A 21,353-nucleotide genomic window follows, 5' to 3' on the forward strand; every position below is an offset into this window, starting at 1 on the left:
CTTTGGAGTATTTTCAGCTTTTCCCCTCACATTATTTGGTATTGGACTGTCAATCAAGCAAAACCAGACGTGTGAATATGTCACTCTAGGCTCTGGGGAAGGATTTCTATTTAGGAGCTTTAAGCTCCTTGTTAAGTTGGTAGCATGTGCTGAGTCTTCAGAGAATTGGCTACTGACATGGTAAAGCTGTAAAAACCCTGCCCAGGATATAAAACTCACACTCACAAACACAACTAGCCTCGACAAGCCTAATGGCAAATCTTATCTAGGGCACAATAAAGAGTGTGCAAGCCTTGGTCTGACCTTTCATCCCATAGCAGCGGGCTGCTGTGTTTGGAAGTGACTGTGTGTGTTCCTGTTATTAAAATCCCTTCTGTACCCTCATACACAAACACTGTTGGGCACAATTGTCTTCACATCTGTTGAAGCCCTGGCCTCAGTGGAGGGGGCATGAAAGCTGAAACAAACCTCAGGCAAGACCCTCCATCTAGTTCAGGGGACAGAAACAGAGGGGTCCACAAAACATAACTGTGCCACCCATCCTGCTCCTCCTCCTCCTCCCACTGAACCATTCATGTGCCTGGCATTCAGGGAGGGAGGGGGATGGGTGGGGGGATGGGGGTAACAAGGAGTAGCAGAGGAGGACAGAGTAATGCAGCTCATTCTCCTTTTTCCTCTCACAGGAGGAAGTAAACATCCTTTATTTGGGTGCCTTTTCATTCTGCTTCAGACAGGGAGAGAGGAATGGAGGAGCACACACACACAGAGACTCTCACACACACACACACACACACACACACACACACACACACACACACACACACACACACACACACACACACACACATACACACACACAGACACTCAGAGACAGTCAGTCACGCCCTGTCTGTTTCTAAACCACATCCTGTACTGCTGCAGTCAACTGTGTCAAAGATCAAGCCAGGGAGATGGAGACATATATACTTCCTGGCCAAACCATGTAACAACAACAATACACTGAAGCACTTTGGCTGCCTTGAAGGTGTGACTCAGATATTCATTGTGTCTCTTTAAGATCATTTTGTCTTCAGAGTTCCCTCAAAAGTTGATCTATGAGGCATAGCATTTTGCTTCTGACATATAAAGGGTGTGCCTGTCTTGTGGGTCTGGTTTTGTACAGGATTTACCAGCGCCCAGTGCTCTGGTGGTCCCACCTGCCTGCACACACACACACACACACACACACACACACACACACACACACACACACACACACACACACACACACACACACACACACACACACACACACACACACACACACACACACACAAGACACTGGAGGCCTTTATATGGAGGTCTTAATCCAATAAGCTATTTATCCACAGACTGGGAGCCACACTTTGTTTCAGCAGCCAAATCAATAACAGCCCACAAGGGAGCCAGGCAGCAATGTGGAGCAATTAAAGGAATATTCTTTATTTTTAGGTAGAAGCTCTCTGATTAACTCAGCACTGTGAAATGAGATGACTGGGCTTTGTTTCAGGTCTACCTGTTCAGTTCTTCACTAATGCTCTCATCCCCAGTTATTCTTGTGCATAATAGAATAGGTTGGCCACAAAAAGGACATTGTTCATTGATTGTTTTGGCATAAGTCAAGAAGCAAAAATGATCTTGTCTGAAGCCTTCAACCCTTTACTTTGTATTTCTTACTATATGTGCTCAGAGGAAGATTACACAACTTATTCATTATTTCTTTAAGCTTTGTACAAAGAGATAAGAGTAATAAAACAGAGCAGGGCACAGAGGAGGACAGGTCCTACAGATGGACGGTTAGACAAATAGGTGACAGGGAAACAGGAAATAAAAAAATAAAAGAGGCTGGCAGACAGCCAAGCCAAATGAGGAGACAGACAGCATGTGACTGTCTGTCTGTTTCTGCCTTCCCCCAGATGCACTGCGCGCACACGCTCGCGCGTGCGCACACACACACACACACACACACACACACACACACACACACACACACACACACACACACACACACACACACACACACACACCTGTTCCTCCCAGTTTCCAAACACAAAGAGAAAGACCAGAGCCAGACAAGCACATTGATAACCATCAGCCAGACTAGTCATGCCCGAGTCACAAACACAACCAGGCAGGCAGATAAGGACAGGTTCACTCCCAACTTGCCTTGGCTTCAGGCCGGGAGTACATTTTTGCACCACATGGGTACTCTGTCTAGACAGCAGTCACATGCACTTGTCACACACACACACACACACACACACACACACACACACACACACACACACACACACACACACACACACACACACACACACACACACACACACACACACACACACACACACACACACACACACACACAAGGCTTTTCTCCTCCCTGCCAACATGTTGAGCTCCTTCCTCAGAGGCTACAGTTCAAGTCAGCCATTTTACACACCACAGCCTTGGTAGCTAGAACCAATGGGACCCAGCGGGACAACAATTCATCAGAGTCTTAGACGGAAAATTAAGCAAGTTATAAAGTGATAATGAGGAGTCTCCGCCTAATAAACTCACAATCTACCGTCCCACTGTAGTTTTATGGCAGACAGGGGTTTAATTTGGAAACTGGCAACAGTATTTCACCAGGATCCTTCACATAAAAATACTTTAAGCTCCCTCGATCAATTTTTCTATTCATCTCTCTCTCGCCCTCCTCCATTTCTCATGTTTCACAGTCAAATCCCAGGTGGCAGCTTCCAGTCTATGTTCACAGGAGTGCATGTCGGGGGTTGTAATAATGTTACCTCATGAATGGACAAATTGTTTGACTGGAATATACTACTAGGCCAGACCGGCTCAGGCAATCACTACCCCCGACATTTCTCACATATACACCATCTGTGACAGGAAACATATTACTGCTCAAATTGACTAATTTGCCAATGACTTTCTGGCCAGTCGATTAATTGTTTGATCAGTAGAATGGCACATATTAGATATAAATGTCCAAAGATACTCAATTTATTAATAAATAGGACCAGCAGATATCCACTTTTAAGAAGCTGCAATGGGAGTAATCTTTGGCATTTATGGTTACTAGATAAATGAAACAATGATCAACTTTTAAAACTCTTGAATAAATTTTTTTTTAAAGTTCTTCATGAAGTAGGAATAACTGCAAAAACATTTTTGCTGGTTTTGAATTTATAAAAAAAAAAAAAAAAGTATGAATTTGCTTAACAGTAAAAAGTTCTATCACTTTGAACTGTTGTAACTTCGGGCGGAAGTTTGACACATACTCTACGATGAATAGATCAATGGTACCAGATATTATTGTTGCAATCGCTGTAGCAATCATGAAACATCACTCGGAGGCATCCTGTAGCTGTACATCCTGCAGACATCACATCAGAGGCAAGAAGTACAACTGAATTATGTCACCCTTCAAATCATCAGCCCGCAGCGCTGTGATTAATAGCTACGAACAGACAAAGTGTATTGCTAAATAATATAATTTTAGCCATGATAATACAGCTTTATGGGAAAGGCAATATGATTCAGCCTTGTAAAAGACAGACACAGTATGCAGAGAGAGAGATCCGAGATAGCTGAAATTTAATTTAGTTTCCCTCCCTGCTGCAGTAAGACAGAGAAAAATTGAGAACAAACTCTCTTACTTGGTTCATGTCATGTTTAAAGCGATACTGTAAGAGCATGAGGGCTCGGACTCTTAAAATACATGAAATCCACCCAAGGTCTGTCATTAGAATAACATGAAACATCACAGGCCCGTATCAAAAGTGTCCAGTAACGTTCATTCGGTCTGTGTGTGCACATATTTCACGAGGAAATGGGAGTGTATTACAGTCAGTTAGAGGCATTTAAAAATCCTCCATGCGCAGAAGAGCATATAATCTGAATTTACACGTGCAGCTCGCCTTCTCCAGACCAGCAGCTCAGCGTCTGTGCTCCACTTTCCTTCCCCGGAGCCCCCCCAGAACGTTAATTATCAAAGCTGCTGGGGCTCACCTCTGTGAGTCAACCAGGCCAGCAGACAAGACTTGTACAAGCACAGATGCACACGCAAAGTAAACAGACAGACATCCCATCGAACAGCGATGTGGGAGGATGACGTAGATTACCGCAAGCGAAGTGTTGTGCACAAAAAATGCATGCGGACAGGAGAAGACACACTTGATGCTCCCAGGAGGACACGTCAACTGAGAATGAGGCCAGTGGGCCCTTGTCTTGTCTGTGGATGACTGTACTCATCATCTGAGCTTCCTGTGTGTGTGTGTGTGTGTGTGTGTGTGTGTGTGTGTGTGTGTGTGTGTGTGTGTGTGTGTGTGTGTGTGTGTGTGTGTGTGTGTGTGTGTGTGTGTGTGTGTGTGTGTGTGTGTGTGTGTGATTGTAACATCCTTAAAAACCAAAAGAGAAACTCTCCAGAGATGCTTGCTACCATGGGAAGCTGTTTGTAGGTAGGTTACTGGTTCAAACCTGCTATCAGTGACAGACATGCGTACACACTACCTCCACCAAAACACAAATCAGCTGCCTAGTTGTCTATAAAAGGGAACTTGGCTTACTATTCGAATGGATGAAACGACTCCATGCTTGGAGACAGCGGGGAGTGAGAGAGCTGCAGAGAGGACGAGCGTTGCTAAGCAGACTGAGAGCCGAGAGAGGCTGTCAGCAAGCCAGCTATACACTGCTATCACTACATGGAGAGAAAACACAAAATGGAGACACTGCCTGACCCTCTTTCTATGCAACAAATTACACCGCATCCACTAAAAAATAACTCAAAATGCATTCTGATGCCCTCCTCTAACAGCCAGTCAGTAACGCCCAGCAACAATAATATCATAATTTGGAGTCAAGAATTCATCATGATCTGTCATTTTAAGACTAGCCTTAAATTAGCTCAAGTCTGTTGGTGAGAAATGGAAACAAAAATTCTCGACCTTCCCGTCTTAAAACAAGTTTAAAGAATAAATGTGCTGTTGAAGAGGTGTTTAAATGAGGGTTTTTAAGTGGTTTACTGCAAGAGTTGGAGTTGCTCTTGACTAAAATCTTTCTTTACTGGCTCTCATATGCGGTCATATATCGATCGATAGGTGGTTTGTTTACTTCCTCCTCAGCTCAGGAGGCTGTTCTGCTGTAATGTGGAATACTGCAGTAAATGTCAACGGTTGGTGCCTTTGCTGTCTGCAATGAGGCCAACAGCGGGTGAAGAAGGGGGGGGGGGGATGGATGGGGAGAGACAGAGAGGGTAAAGAGCCTGACCCATGATACAGTCCCAGCACTACAAAGAGAGAGCTCCACCTGGCCAGAACGCCCGCAGGGTAAAATCTATCACAGACACACAGAAAGGGAGACAGGCCCTTGGTCCTCTGACTGTTCTGCAGGGAGCCCCGGTCTCATCCATATTACATGCAGGAGCTTGTTTGAAGCCTCTACTGCACCTCTCTGCATGGGCAGCTTGGCTTTGCTGTCCTGCCCCTTGGGCTCCACTGTCTCACCCTCACACACACAAACAAACACACACACACACAGAGCTCCTGTAATGCAAATCCACCAACCACCAGGACTCTCCATCTATCTCATTCTTTCCAAGTATCACAAACTCTGGTTTTCAAGACAAGTGATGACCATTCGCTCTACTTTCACGGCGACTTGTGGGCTGAAAACAACATTCACAAGTGACATTTATTTTTAATCTTGCCGAATATGAATTATTGAAAGAACTACAAATTTCAGATGAAACCTACACACTGAAATGCACCAGCGTCTGGCCCGAGGCTGCTTTTAATTTCCAGCCTGTCTGCACTGACCCTGTCTACACCAGAGCCTCTGACAGGTGGACCCGCAGACAACCTGATCACCAGACTTCCTTCATTAACACACAAGACACGGTCGATGTCTGAGGCGAGCTTGACAACAGCCCAAGAAAAGCGCAGTTGGGTTTGGTAAATCTCATTACACTTGAGTCAGAGCTCTAAGTGAACACACCTGGGCGTAGATCAAACAGACTGAGTGAGGGACCAGGAGGGTGATAAATCTTTGTCCTGGCTCCACAGTGACGCTGATGAGCGGAGAGCAGACCGCAGCACGGATGGAGCGCCATGACTCACACTGCAGGATAGAGTTGGCATGGCAAGGGGAGGAAGTGGCTGCTGGTAGTTGTGTTCATGAGAGTGTCTGGCTGGATTTCTGGCCCGTGTTTGACTTCCTTTAATCGTAGCCTGTGTCATCCGCACAGTATCCGGGGCTACCGTGTGTCATCTCTCTCTGAGAGATGCCATCATATGGACACATTCAAAGTCATTCACATCGGACGACGCGAGGACAAAACTTTTGATTTCTGGAATTAAAATTTCAACACGAACATTTCTCCTTTTACCAGGCACACTGCTTTACAGAATAGAAAAATGCGGGGGCTCGGTCGTCTGCCAGAGCAGCTGACAGAAAAAAGGCCTCCTTGCCAGAATTTGCCATCATTCCACTGAAAGCTAGATTTTCCTCACTTAACATGAATCACACAAACCTACTGTACATCTGGCCTCATCTGGGATCAGGATGCGTCTCAGCCGGTGCATTTTGATCGTGATGACAAAGAAAATGTCTGGCATAACAAAGTGCACTTGTCACAGGAACTGGTTAAATTGTAGCCAGACTCTAAACCGCAGAGCAACGCTGCAGTCTTCAAAAGGATAAAGTCAAGGCCAATAAGACTCCATGAGGGCCAAATCTCCCCAGCAGCAAGGCTGTTTTAATTCAAGCAGCAGCAGCGCCAGAAAAAGGGAGCCGTAGATGCAAAGAATAAGTGCCACATGCTCAGCAAGAGGCGCGCACACACCAGTTTGTTGCTTGGGGACAGCTAAGAAGAGACTTATCTGTTGGCTTGCATGCAAGGATGCTGGAGTGCATTCACCAGCTCAAGCACACATAGGTAGCCCTTCATTAGGCTTCTGTAGTTGAAGTATACTCTAATAAAAAAATACACATTATACATTTTATGAACGCCGTTAGGTAATTAATTGCATCGGGAGGTCAATGAACTTAAGGATCGTCTACTCGTTCATGCTGTGAAGAGCTGCAGTGGGGCGGTTGTGGACCCCGGGGGGAAATCCAGATCCAGGAGTCGTCTATTTACAGAATCTAGATGAGCTGGTGTAAACCCCTGAGGAATATATGAGGCAAAAAAAAAAAAAAAAAAAGACTATGCTTATGCATGTGTGAGTCTGCCTTAAGAAATATCAGGGAGAGGGATCATTCCCATGAGCGGCAGCACTGCAGGTGGGAATAGCAGCGAGATAAACAAATCGGCATTTAGCACGACAGAGACAGAAAGAGATGAAAGACTGGGCAAAGCATAAAATGTCACTTGTTTCACCCTTACTAATGCAGTCTGTTTCCCTGTTGCTAACTTTACTTCCTTGCCTTGAGTAACATCAGTCAGGCCCCTGGTGAGATCAGGATTTACAGGGCATAGAGACTGCCAGCGGTGGAAGAGAAAGAAACAGTTGAAGGGCGTTTGATGTTAGTGGAGCAAAGGTGAAGCTGCGAAATAAAGGACTTACAGGGAAAGTAATCACCCATCCTAGCTGAGCAGGTTTGCGTCTCACAGGAGTTTTTCTGTGCTGTCTGCTGTTATTTGGTGCGGACTTATGGTTAAAACTAGCAAAAGCCATCGTGGGCAATACAGTAAGTCTGGCCGACTAACACAAGAACGCGGACAACTCATAAAACGCTATAATCTGAATCATATCAATGATGAGCCATTACCAAATAGGCAAATAAATGACTGGGAAAGTGGAGAGATGGAGATTCATTTACTTGTACAGACTGACTGTTTTTCCCCTAATTTCCCCATGTTTGCGACATGCATAATTGATCAATGTAGTGACTGGGCTTAATGTGTTGTGGATGTGCCGGGTGGCAGCCCAGCGGGACTCGTGACACGCCTTTGATATCCTGTGTTTATCTCCCTGTCTGGGAGACCGGGGCTGTGAGAGTAAATATGAGAGAGGGGGTCTAAGTGCCTGTATGGCGTTCCTGTCTGTGTGCAGTCTGCTGTGTACATGGTGCTCCTATGGAAAGCGCCGTCTCTCGGGGTTTTCTCCATTTATATCTTCATTAATCACAGGTCCCGCCGGGAAGGTGGCACAGAAGAGTCTTTCTAATGCACAACTTGCTTCTCTCCACTTGCACACATCACACACAGGCTGGCGGCCTCCCCACAGTCCCTTTACAGCGCACCTCCCAGCACACCCTGCCCCCACAACACACAACCTGCTCCTCTGACTGTCACCATGGGGGACTAGACAGTGGACAGTTAATCTTCTCATCAACACATCGAGTAATTAATACCAAGACTCCTCATTATTCCGGTCTCTTGCAAAACAACCCGAGTTGGACGAGTTAGGACCCAAACGGCTTTCTGGCTTTCTCTTCATACCGTCATGTTTGAACTTGCAGCCCATTATATACTCTTTCACTTGTTTTCACTCTCATTTTACTGAGAAGCAACAAACAGGTCTGCCGCCCTGAGGTGGAGAGCCAGAGCAGATTGAACATGCAAACAGGCTGTCAGTCCAGGGCCCTTTTAAAGCCTCCAGGACATGTAGCAGGGAGGGGCTTAGCCAGTTTGTTTAGTCTATGAGACTCTTGGCAGACGTGGCAAAGGCTCCACCTTTCTATCTAGTATCTAGATGGACCCATCTCTGCTGTCTGCTGCTGTGGCTAGCTGGCATCAGCCCCATGGCGGCACATTATCCTCCTCTTCTGGTGGTGAGGTGGGGAAGAAGAAGAGGAAGAAAAAAAAAAGAGTCCAAAAAAAAAAGAGTCCGAGCCGAGGAAAAGGTCAAAAATAATGAGCTGCAGCTGTGGGTGGAAATTATCACCAGCCAACCAATGGTGCAATTTCTTTTACATGTGGGGCTGTAGTGAACAGGAAAGAGCCGGTGCACAACTAATCTGAGTGGTGAAATGAACTGTGGCTGAGGCCGTGACCATGTGAAACCCAAAACTCTGGAAGATTCTTATCTATTTAAGAAAAAAGGCTGAGAAGTAATGACTTTGGCATTCCTCCAGTGAGCTGCAATGCTGTTATGGAGCTGTGGTACTGGCACTGACCTGATGGTGACATACCAGAGGCCCCTCTGGCTCAGCCCCTCCTACCTTGCAGGGCCCCATTTAGCCCTTTACAACAGACAGCAAACATGGGCTGAGGCACAGCTTGTTGTGCTCAGGGAACAAGGACAGTCTTCCACACTGTAGGTTACTCCGGGCCAGCATTCAAAGCTGCTGGTCAGTATAAGTGGATAATTGTTCTTTGGGAAATGCAGAAACAGACATAGAAATATGTGTATGGGTGTCTTGGGCTGGGAAGAGGGGGCAAAGAAGTGAGTGTTAGCTGGGGATATGAGTACTAACAGGCATGTGATTGGCCAACCCAGAGGTCTGTTGCAGACTAGATATGTGGTTCAGCTGAGGTCTTGCGGAGGTTAATTTTCAACTTGGGGAAAGGAGAGCTGGGGCCCCCCCTGTAACAACCTAATGACTGTGGACAAGGCTTGCTTCGTGGAAGAAAACCAAAGTATAGAGCAGTTTGTGACTGGAACAACATCCAGACCCACCTGTAGTGGCGCAAGCCTCTCATCTTTTTCCTTTCATACTTCTCACTTCTCTTCTCCACCCTTGGCTCATTTGCTCAAGTGCCCCCTTCAGGGATAGTACATTTTCTGAACACAGATACCCTTTATGTGTCTGCCCAATACTACTACAGCTTGTCTGGATTATGAGATTTAGGGAAGGTGACAGCAGACGCTGATCTGAGGTTAATTTAGGAGACTGGTGCACATGTCTGAACACAGACAGGAACTTATGTAACACAGGCGGCTGGCGGCCCCTGTAACTGAATCTCCTTGTCTCACTCTTCTTCTGTTTCCTCCTTGGTCTGTCTCCTCCTCTATTCAGCGTGTGTCACCCGCCACATCCATCAAGCTTGAAAACCTGATCAATAGCCACTGGCCTTTCCTCTCATCTGCCTCACAGAGGCACACAAGTGGTCTTATTGCTTATGTAACGATCGACTTATCGGTCATTTGGCTGCTTACTTTGCTACTGTTCACTGATTGGGGCCTGGAGGCATTGACTGTTTACAGATACATGTGGGCAACAGTACAACTGTCTGGGTTAGACGATGGGGATGATGGAGAGGGAAAGATGGCAGCGAGAAGAGCAGACTGAAGGTCACAAGTCAAGATGCGCAAGGGCATGAACCCAAGAGAAGCAGAAGCAGATCGAAGACAGACTTAGGGATCGAGGGGCGAGGTGGATGAAGGAGGAAGAGACAGCAAAGGCGGCACAGTGAACGATTAGCATGCTGGCCAAAACCCAATTAGATACAGCCTGGGAGAATGACTGACAAGCAGCAGGAAGACAGACAGAGCAGACAGCTCAGGAGACAGCCAGAGAGTGCAGCTGCGCTGGTCTGTGGTAATGAAGTCACTGGTTTCCAAATAGCAAATAGAGGAAGCCAGAGAGATGCAGCTGTCTGCCGTCTGTGCCGCAGCCACTGTGTCAACCCGGCCAGGGAGATAGACAGAGGAAGACTGTTCTCCCCCGTCTGACACTTCTGACTCTGGGCCAGCACAACACTACTAACAAGGCTGAGGCAAAAAAAAAAAAGCAACCCACAGCTATGGTCGCTGTGTCTGGGTTGTGCTTGTTCGGGTTGGAAACATGGCTAGAACATCACCTCAGAACTTTTCTGAGCTTGATACACATCTTTTCTCCCTTAAATGTAGAATTTAAGAAAACTTTATGATTGGTCAATTAAACCGCAAACACCACAAATTTGTATAAAGTTGTTAACGTTTAAAAAAAAAAGAAAGAAAAAAAAAAGAGATCTTTATAAAACACATATCGCCCGTATCTTAAAATACAACATGAGAAAATGCAAGTACAAGTGGGGATTTTTTTTTTCATTGGGCTGTTTTGTAATACATTGCTAAACCTGTCTGAAGACATGTGAGGAGTTGGTGGTGGAGGGGGGGGGGGGGGGGGTTATCATCGAATCAAAATTTCTGTTACTTCCTGTTTTGTCAGGAGAAAAAAAAAAAAAAATCACCTACTAGAAATGACAACACATGAGGTCTCAGTCTAAAGTATATGTGTCTGTCTCAAACCCTGCAGGGGAAATGAACTCATTGTCTGTTGAATACTGAAGTAATGCTTGTGATAGGGCTTGTTGCTGTCTGTTGGTGGCGTCTGTCTAGCAAACTCTATTTACACAGCAGGGATCAGTAGACAAGGTAGCAGTGCCTCCAGGCACAAAGCACTGTTTATGGAGAGCAAGTCATGGAGTTTTTAACTACACCATCTCAAACCAAACACTCCTAACAGGATATGGGACTAGTAGTCATTGGAGAGAGTGAGAGAAAAAAAAAAAAAAACTTCCAGAAGGCTCTCCTTGTTTGTGTCTCTTCTCTTCTAGGAGGTTCCAGAGAGCTCGCTGGTAAAACTATGAACTGCTTGTAAATGTACACATTGACACTGTGTGTAAGTAAGGGCCACTGGGAAAACGGTGTGCTCTCGGGGTTAGACCAACACACTGAGGCAAGCTGTAGTTCTAAAAAGCATGTGTGACTATAAGCTGCCTGGCTGGCCTTCCACTAACATCCACTGGGATGTGGAAAGTGTGAGTCACACAGCCAGTGCAGTGGAGACTGCTGGACACCGAGAGTCTGGAGGATGTACAGGGTGAGAGACATGTCCGTCTGCCTCACTTCCTGTTCAGTCAAACACACACTTTCAATGCACAAAAACACAAACAGAGCACTCGGGTTCAGAGAGAAACCCCTGTGTCCTGACTGAGTGAAGCAGGACACAGTGTTCCCCGACTATTGACCTTTCACACACTCAAACATCCGCTGGGGAGGGCAGTGAAGTGGCATCCTCTTTTAATGACACAATCACCTGCTTCCTGTAGACTCCCATGCAATTACCTTTCCAGGAATTTGGGCATTTCTGACAGTGGGTCTCTCAAGGCAATTGATTTGACAACACCATTTCTAATGAATCAAAACCTTCGCAAATATCAGAACATGGTGCAATCTCCAGTCACTAACACTGAGATATAAAAAAAAAAAAAGAAAGAAGAAGAAGACTGAAAGAAACAACAACAGTCCGGAAAAAAAAAAATACCATGGAGAGAAGACAGCACCTGAAACTGTGGTGAAACAGAGGCTCCAGAGAGGCTGGCAAAGTGTGAGACAGAGAGAGAAGAAGATGTGTCATATGAGCCTCCAGTTAGCAGCTCATTACACCATACAGAGTGGCAGTGTCTCACACCTACAAACACATATACACAACAGAGACTGTAGGACTTTTCATCCGTGACATTGCGAATGTTTTGGTACAGGTGTGGTATTAAAATGTCTGTGCCTCTGAGAAAGAATGTCTATGTCTTCCAAGAGGTATACTTTAAACTGAGGCAGAGGATGAGGAGGAGGAGGACAGTGGGGGAGAGGTGGGACAGGAATGCTAGACAGCAGACAGTATTTCCGGTACATTCACCGGCCAGGAAAAAAGGCAAATTATTTCCCCATCTCGCAAACGTAAACAATTGTTTGTATGTCCTGTGTTTTGAGAAATGTGCACTCTCACACCTTTCTGTATATAACCAGCTACCTGGGTAAGGATAGTAACAAATACATCTTGACAGCAAGGGTTGGTTGTAAGTACTACAGTGCTCCTCTTTTCTTTGACTTCACCCAAAAGAGTGTGAACAAACCGCACCAAACAGACCAAAACACCCCACCTTCACCCAGAAAACAATAGGAACAGGGCAGTCCACTGTGGTCAGAGGGAGGTCATGAGACACACACCAGTTAATGGCAGGGAAACAATCCCCCTGTGACTGCTGCCTTTTCAATGGGCTTGCTGCCCTTGTGGCTGGGATATTGCATTGAGTGATTTTCTTTTTTTTCACACAGCAAGAATAATAAAAAAAAAAAAAAAGAATCAGCAAAATCATCCTCTTTCCATTTCAGGCTTGCCTGAAGGTAAAAGGGTCACTAACGCTGCCTATGTTGCAGTCCTGGAACCGTGGCCTGTACTACATCAAGAAATGTTCTTGTTTCAAAAGGAACATGTATTTTGTTCAAGTTGCTAAGCAACTCTACAAAGGATTTTTTTTTTAAACATTTAACCAGACAAAAATGTCTTGAGGTTTGCATGACACTAGATTCACTGGAACAGTGTGAGGATGTGCAAAAAGGCAAATTCCAATCACCTTAGGCGAGCTAGAAACACAATTATTTGTGTTAGTTAAAAGGAATAACAACAGCTGACATATAACTCCAATTCCAGAGTTTAAGAGACTCTTCCTGAGCGTCCTATATTGGCCTTTTGTTCAGTGACATTCCAACTGACCCCCAGGTGACCTGCAGGGACAAATGATGCACTTCCCCTTCAGCCAGCTGGCCAAACCCCGTCTCATCAAACCTGACCAGGCAGATGTCACCACCTGTCACAGACCTCAGACACACACACACACACACACACACACTAGGTTGGACGCTGGTTTAAGAAAACACCAGCAGTAAGCTAGTCTATTCACACCTGCCGAGTACACAAACGTGGGACTGGGCCATAACAAAAAAGTGTTAGCTGGTCAGCCAGTATTGGAGACCTTATTAAACATAATGAAGGTTTTAATTGCAGAACGATGACAAATGAAATTTGTTTTTTTTAGATGCAAAATAAGCAAAACCACACTCAAGTCATGCACTTACTTTGTCTAGTGACCTCTTGAGCTGGTAGTGGAACTTCTCTTTGACCTCGTCCAGCAGCTGTTTGAGCCTAGGCTCTTCAGGGGTCCCCTGGTACTTCCTGGCGAGCTGCAGGTAGCAGGGCCACTTGGCCGAGTCAAAGCCCCAGTGGCAGGTCCTCTTATCAGGTGACTTGTGTGAATGCATGACAAACTTCTGTGGTGAAAAGAGCAACTGGCACTCAACACACTGGATGCAGGGCGCCTCGGGCTGAGTGTAGAACTGGGGCACAAAGAGACCCTGGCACTTCCCCAGACACTGGTGCTCCACCTGGAAGCTGGCGTCGCTCTCCTTCAGAAGGCCCTGGGCGGACAGCTTCCCACTGGGGTCGGCGGGCAAGGCTGCCCCGGGACGCAGCAGAGCGTTGCACAGCCGTTGTGCATCCGTCAGTGTAATGAGGCCACAGGAAGGCGCGTTGAACGGCAGAATGCCCAGCACCTTGAGGATGTGCAGCTGCTCGGCGTCGCAACGCGAGCAGTAGACGTAGAGCTCGTCGCACACAGTGTTGATCTGCTGCAACGAGAAGTCACGGAGCACGGAGTTGAGGACCTGGGGCAGGCAGAGGCGCTTCTCACCCCCAACGACAAAGCAGGAGATGGACTCTCCTTCCAGCAGTGAGTGGGTGAGTTCAGTGGAGCTGTCACAGGGTACCAGCAGAGGGCCCCCTCCCAAAACAGGAGGGGAGGGCAGGGGGGGCATGCCAGCGGGGGAATGCTCGTGGCCTGTGCGGGCCGAGAAGGCAGCTGGTCCCCCGAGGGAACTCTGGCTGCTGAGGGTGAACTGGGCCAGTGTGTGTTTGAGCCCGGGGCTCAGGTCTAGGGCTTTAGCAGAGCCCATTACGTGCAGTTCAGCCCGGCCCTCCACGTCCATGTCGGCGTCGTGGTGCAGATCCTCAGGCTGCTCCCTCTTCACTTTGGGAGTTTTGGGGAAAGAATCCAAGCTGCGACGCTTCAGGTTGATCTCTGCCATCACTCGCTTCTTGATGGGCGCGTCTTCCAGTCGCTCCCTGTACAACCGTTTCATGTTACCCTTGAATGAGGTCAAGTCTTTGAAAGGGGTTTTCAAACTGGTCTGGGTGCTGGCCATATCTAAGCACAGGGTTATTGTCGTTTCTGTCTGCTCACTGATTTCTTGTATCCCTCTGAGTCTTTTTTTTTTTTTTTTTTCCCCCACCTTAAGTCTTCTCAAATGACACAAATCTTCTGGTAGTTAGACACATGCATGATGGTTACTGAAGTTTTCAGTGTTCTGATCCGCTGCCTGAGCAAGAAAAACAAAACAGGAATTTAGACAACAGAAGAGGGGGGGGTCACTCAGTCACAATCAACACTATAGATAATCAATTAATTTCCTATAGAGGTATAAACAAACTGAAAAATGATGTCATCAAAAAAGGTTGTGGAGCATGAAACATCTATAAGGGGTTTCATGCTGTCCCTGTTGGGGGGGGGCGAAGAGGTCGATGGCTATTTGCATGGACCACTAAACCAAATGTCCATTACCATACTTCACACACAAACACAACGCTTTTTCAGCCCTCGTAATTGAACCCCAGAGGAAAATGTGCATCCAGGTTTCCTCCGAAAGGTGCAGAACAAAACTTTCCAGCACAAAGTGAGAATTTTAACGAGCGAAACCAGTTGACCAGACATGACGAGTGAAGACCTCCACCATGCTGCCGCGCTCCCATTACAGAGTTAATGCAAGGCTGATGCACAATGGTCACAAGCATTTCACTTTGCAAATGAAAGTGTCCTTCCCAGTCACACTGTGCCTTCCTCCCGGTCTGCTCACCCCACGCTGACCCCATCAACTCCACGAAAAACAATTGATAAAAGCGTTAACAGCAGTAGTCCCCTTCTCTCGGTCCTTTTCACAGCTTGACATACAGCACAGTGGAAAGCTGTCTTCCAACCCCCCACCCCTCTCTCTCTCTCTCTTTTTTTTTTTTTTAAACTCTTGGGTTTTACTAGGGAATAAGGTAAACAACACTAAGCCCCTCAATTGAAAACGCAATGTAGTTAATAATGGTTACTGCTGCAATATGACACCAAGACACAGCAGATTTAATGCACTTCAGCTTGAATAATTTGTTTTTTTTTGACGTTGCAGTGAAATGATCTGTGTATACGCCAAATGGACATTTTGTGATTGTCAAAATAGTAAAGACGCCGGCTCCGTTTATTGACCACAGTTAATGGATTTGTATGCTTTCGGAAATTTCAGCATCCCGTTTTTTTTTTTTTTTTTTTTTTCTCTCTTTCCTCCACCGAGTGAAAATTTCTGCTGCGGTGCAAACCGCGAGCTCCATTTCGAAGAAGGGGGTTGATGTCTGTGGGCGTTTTTAATGGCAAATAGCACCGTGGGCCGACAGACACACACACACACACAAAAAAAAATACACACACATACATGCTGGGAAATTACAATCAACGACCAATAAATGAGGGTCTACAAGGAGACACCTTCTCCCCCAGCTGGAGTCCGGTTTGGCTGCTGTGCTTTGCTCAAATCACCGCACGTCGCTCATCCTAATGAGCGACCTCTCGTACATTAGTAGCCGTGGACACACATTTCTTAAATGTCCCCTCCTCCCCCCACTTGCTCTGGTCTCCTTTTTTTTTTTTTTGCTGCAAGGACACCGCGTATAACGCTGCTCCTGCTCCATCCACAGCTACCCCTCCACCCCCACCACCACCTCCTCCTCCACCTCCTCTCCAGTCTGCAGGCTGCACCTCGCCTCCTCGACACTGGTATGCAGACAGCGCCGATAATGACATTCACTGTCTACACTACAGTCTGGTCTGGGAAGGCACCGGCGGTCGGGACTCGGCGAGGGCACGGCGGGGTTTACAGCCGCGGCGTGCCCTCCGCGTCAGGCACGGTCGGTCCGATGAAACCCGGACGGGTCACATCCGGTGAAATATGACGTTAAATATAACGCATTTTGAATGGGACATTATTTCTACCGTAAATAGGATTATGTTTTGGCCACAACGCGGATGGAAAGTGTAATATATATATATATATATATATATATATATGCGCATTAGTCTGGAAATCAACTGAATGGAAAAGTCCGCTTTTCTTTCTTTACGTTTATACTAATTGCGCTAGCTAACCTAGCTGCCCCGGTCTGTAAAGCAGTGTACCCAGCAGAGTGGACTACGAAGGAGGCTAAACCAGCTCTCGAGAGTACCCGAACCCGGTCCCGGTCCCGGTCCACCCCCCTCTCCCTTCCCCCTCTCCACCACCACCACCACCCCCACCAGCAGTGAGCGCGATAGTAAAGCAAGACTGACCTGACTCGGTCAGCCAACACACATACACAATATACACACGGTGGGTGGAGGAGGGGGAGGGGGGGCAGATACACCTAAGACTAAAGCGGGCTTGAGTGACCGTTAAAGCGGGCTTGAGTGACCGTTAAAGCGGGCTGACCAAGCGGACCAAAGAGCGCCAACGCGAAGGCAGGCTGTCCCCGGACAAGAGAGCGGTAACGGCAGGCTAAAGAGGGTTAGCTTCGCCCCCTCTCCGTCGGCTGCGACTGGACGCAGGAATTCAAAGATCAAGCGTCGACCACCGGCTGAGATTGAGATGATCCACCGACGAATCAGTCCCGGTTTAAACGCTCCGTTCAAAAAAAAAGATCCATCTTTTCTTTTTCTTTTTTTTTTTTTAAATTTTAAACAGAGAGCACTTGCCTGCACGCAGTGTTGTCGACCGTCCTCTCTCGCCCGAGGTCTTCGCAGTACTGGAAAAAAAAAAGAAAGCCTGGCGGACCGTCAACCAGATGCAGCTCGAGGCTCCACTACAGCCCCGTAACGTCACACTGCACACGGGCTGAGAGGCGGAGACGTCACACGGCTGACGGAAACTATGCGGGGGTGTCGCTCGTCTGTCTGTCTGTGTCGGTCGGTCCGTCTTGTCTGTCTGTCTGTCTCCGCTGTCTGATAGGTCTGTTTCCTCCGTCAGCAGGTGAAGCTGTGAGCGGATAGACGACAACAGCAGGCAGGTCAGGGGAAGCCAAAACTAGGGCTCGGGGACTTTTAGAGGTCGTGAAAGGATCCAGCTTTGGGTCCTCACAGCCGTAGCTCTTTTTTTTTTTTTTTTTTTTTTTTTTTTTCTTGTGTTAAAAATCAGTAGAAAATGAGGTCATTGAGGAAATGATTTTGGCCTCCACATTTCAGAATTATTTTCTTGAAGAAGAAAGTGACAATTCCAATCACAACACTTATCAAGACATCTTTAAATGTTTCTTTATGTCCAAATAATCACCAAATAAAGAGATTCAATTTATCTAATATTTGTAACTTTTTCAATTTTTGAACTTTCAAAACAACTGTTTTATTTCACTTTCAGGTTATATTCAGCTTGTGTCTGATTATTTTTGGCTTGAAACTTATAGGTTATTTTTATTGACATGTCCTTGGTTGACATTCGCTGGCATGAACTGACATGACAGTTGCTTTATCTATCTCACTGGCCAAAAAAAAAAAAACAGGATAAAAAAGGACAAACTCACGAGGCAAAAGGGTGGCTTCCTCTAGCAAAGCTCCCCTCCCCCCTTCTTTATATGGTCCTGTCCTTTGACAAAAAGGTCAGGAGGTCATTCGGGAGGTCTATTGTGCTTTGAGGGGTGATGGGAGTTAATCAAATGCGAGTATGACAAGGCCGGAAATAAAATGTTAGGAATTGTACAGAATATATTTATATTTAGAGGGCGGCTGCAGTCTATTTGCAACTTTCTTACTCTGGAGTCTGAACGCAGTCATTTATAAACCCTGTTCCTTAGCACAAATCTCAATCTGTGAAGGTTATCGCGCTCTGTCGACGTATGCCGGCGTTTTCTCAGCTCGGGGGTGCACCCTGGCTCGCTGGCTGACCCACAATCTGATGTCACACGTCTGTGAGAGCAGAGAGGCTTGATAAAGCTTTGATAAACAACACAGTCGGCCGTTTCGCCGCAGCCACTCTCTGGCTCACTCTCTGACAGCAAGGTCAGCAGTTGTATTATGAGAGCAGATGTGCGTACACCCTGTCCAGCCCCAGAGAACAACAAGAGGGACATTGATTTTTCCTGTAATAACATCACTCCGTGTACTGCGGGGAGTAAATTAATCTCATATGTGCAATAATGTGACCAGCACTGATTGTTCATTAAGGGTATGGAGCAAAAAAAAAAAAAAAAAAAAAAAAGCTGAGGGGGGAGGAGGAGGAGGAGGACAGCAGTGGGGGGAGACGGGATTCGTAGACAAAGTGTAGCAGACTGGCACATTGATAAGCATCTCCATTAGCCGAGAGTCTAACTGTTATTGGACCGACTACTAAGTGGACCCTGGGGGCAAACACCTCACAGTCGTTTTCATACATCCTGTCCGGGGATCAATGGGAGATACTGAAATATGTCTGAAGTTGTTCAGTGGATGTGGGTTTAATTTGGGGGTAATGATGCTGACTGAAGTGCTGGTCTGAGGTCACACGCCTTCACCACAGAGTCTGAGGCGTCAGACAGTTTGAGGAGGACACTCAGAAAATCTTCTGCTCTGTGATGTGTGCGTCATCTGGTTGCATCAGGTCCTCATCGTGTAACCACATTTAAAAGCATGTGTCATATTGTCAGCGTCTGGCTCCAGACAATAAATCTGGTTTGTTACTAATTTGAAAGGGTAGTCATCATTTGGCTCTGATAATTAAACAGGAGGTAGACAGAAATGATGCAAAATGTCTGCTGTATTCAGTTATCGGCGCTGCTATGAAGGTGGTTCGTGTTAAATGACAGTGAGTGTGAACTAGTTATTCATGTTTTTTGGCTTCTCCAAAGGTTTTTTTTTTTTTTTTTCCCAAAACCATGATATGCTACCTGGAGCACTGATGGAAACTAGGATACTGTGGCACCTTATCCTGGTTTCTGGACAATGATGAGCTGCAACAGACGAACAGCAACGAGGATACCGTTTACAGTAATTAAGATCGTGAATGTTTAGTCGACGATTAATGGTCATACAAATAATTGCGATGAACAATTACATTTTTTTTTGTTCATCTTTTTGCTGCAAATCATTTGCATCTGGCTTAAAACCAAAATGTGCCTACAGCAGTTTTGTGGTGATCGACTTTGCGACTAAATCATTGTTGTTGATGTCATTAGATGCCCATCGGTCAAAAAAAGAGTAAGTTAATAAACAGTTAACTCTCCGCTCATGTGCTGTTACAATAGCAGAAGGGGGCCCAATGAAATGATGTCATCAAAAGAGCACCAGTCAAATCTTGAACTGTGGAAATTGACGTGTAAATAGTAATGAAAATATGTCATTTCTGTTCACACCAGTGTGGATGTAAACATACTCGCTTAGTAGCGTTTAAGAGCTATTGAATATAAGAACTGTTAAATATAAAAGGTATTCAGTAACAGGTACTTTGAGTCTATAATTAGAATAGGTATTCAGAGATGTTGGCGTATGTGTGCTGTCATGAATATGACTGTAGTGACCGATAGCTGCCTTGACGTACACACAATGTGCTTTATGTATAAAGGAAAGATGTTTTGCATAAAAAAAAAAAAAGACAACGCACACTAAAATTACAGTGGAAAAAAAAAATGCAGTTGAAAGCAGTCTAAAATGTGACAGACACGTACATCATAGAGGGGATTTCCAAACGCTTCAACCTGTCACGTAGCCTAATATGATCCACATCTGTGGCTTTATGATCGCACCTTTCACCCAGTGTCCTTGTTGAAGTTTTTATTTTGTATTATCAAGGGTGCATATGTTTGTATTTCTGCTCCCAAAGTGAGATCCCTCTCCCGTTACGCTTTAATAGTCGTGTATTTCACTGCATCGGCGCTCCTTCGTCACTCCACTTGTTAAGTCCCACTCGTTTATCTACATTATGGAGATGTGTCTGAGGTGGTGGTCCTGAAGTGCCGTCTCAAGTGTCTGCTACTCAGTACTGTAGTCAAGAGCACCACTAACTGCGACGTGATAGCGTGCAGACCGTGCCAAGCAGAGCACGAGATGCACCTTAAGTTGCAGTGTGTTTTACAAAGGGAATACGTTTAGCACCAAGTATGATTCTAGTGCTGCTTAATTAATCCCTTCAGGGACAAAATAAAACGCCCAACAAGATAAGTGCAATTAGAACCGGATGTTTTTTTTTTTTCAGAACCTCCACCGTTTTACATCATTAATTATACAAGGTTAGTCTTCCCGGTGTCTTCCACGGGGTGATGTGGTGCCACAGCGCCTGGGGAGGCGCACCCCCATCCTCCACCACAGAGGGCACGTGAACAATGTCAAACATGCCATCGTGGGAATACAGAATTATGCAAAGACATTTATCCTCGTCCTGCGCGCGGCAATGATGTATTTGTCTCGTGAAGTCGTACAAGGGGAGTAGTTTTCCACCGAATCTGGTTCAATCGAGACAATATGGAGCAGCATGAGGAATAAGCCTCACACGAAGAGTTTCTATCCACCACTGTGTGAGTTACTGAAGCGCACAAAT

At 46.1% G+C, this 21,353-nt stretch overlaps 1 protein-coding gene across 1 annotated transcript in view; it reads right to left on the bottom strand.

Annotated features, from left to right (window-relative positions):
- skila (SKI-like proto-oncogene a) overlaps positions 1-17,759 on the bottom strand; it is a 33,724-nt gene extending 15,965 nt beyond the window's left edge. Inside the window, exons 1-2 of the mRNA XM_069692365.1 lie at positions 17,545-17,759; positions 13,809-15,100 (exon numbers count right to left, since the gene is read on the bottom strand). Of these exons, the coding sequence (XP_069548466.1) occupies positions 13,809-14,930 (1,122 nt within the window). The 5' untranslated portion in view covers positions 14,931-15,100; positions 17,545-17,759. The remainder of the gene's footprint in view (positions 1-13,808; positions 15,101-17,544) is intronic.
- Between the last annotated feature and the right edge of the window lie 3,594 nt (positions 17,760-21,353).

Source organism: Brachyistius frenatus, unplaced genomic scaffold (assembly GCF_029030835.1).
Source record: "Brachyistius frenatus isolate BFR_SWC_R1_liver_20210118 unplaced genomic scaffold, ASM2903083v1 Contig_12, whole genome shotgun sequence".
In the NCBI taxonomy this organism is placed as follows: Eukaryota; Metazoa; Chordata; class Actinopteri; family Embiotocidae; genus Brachyistius; species Brachyistius frenatus.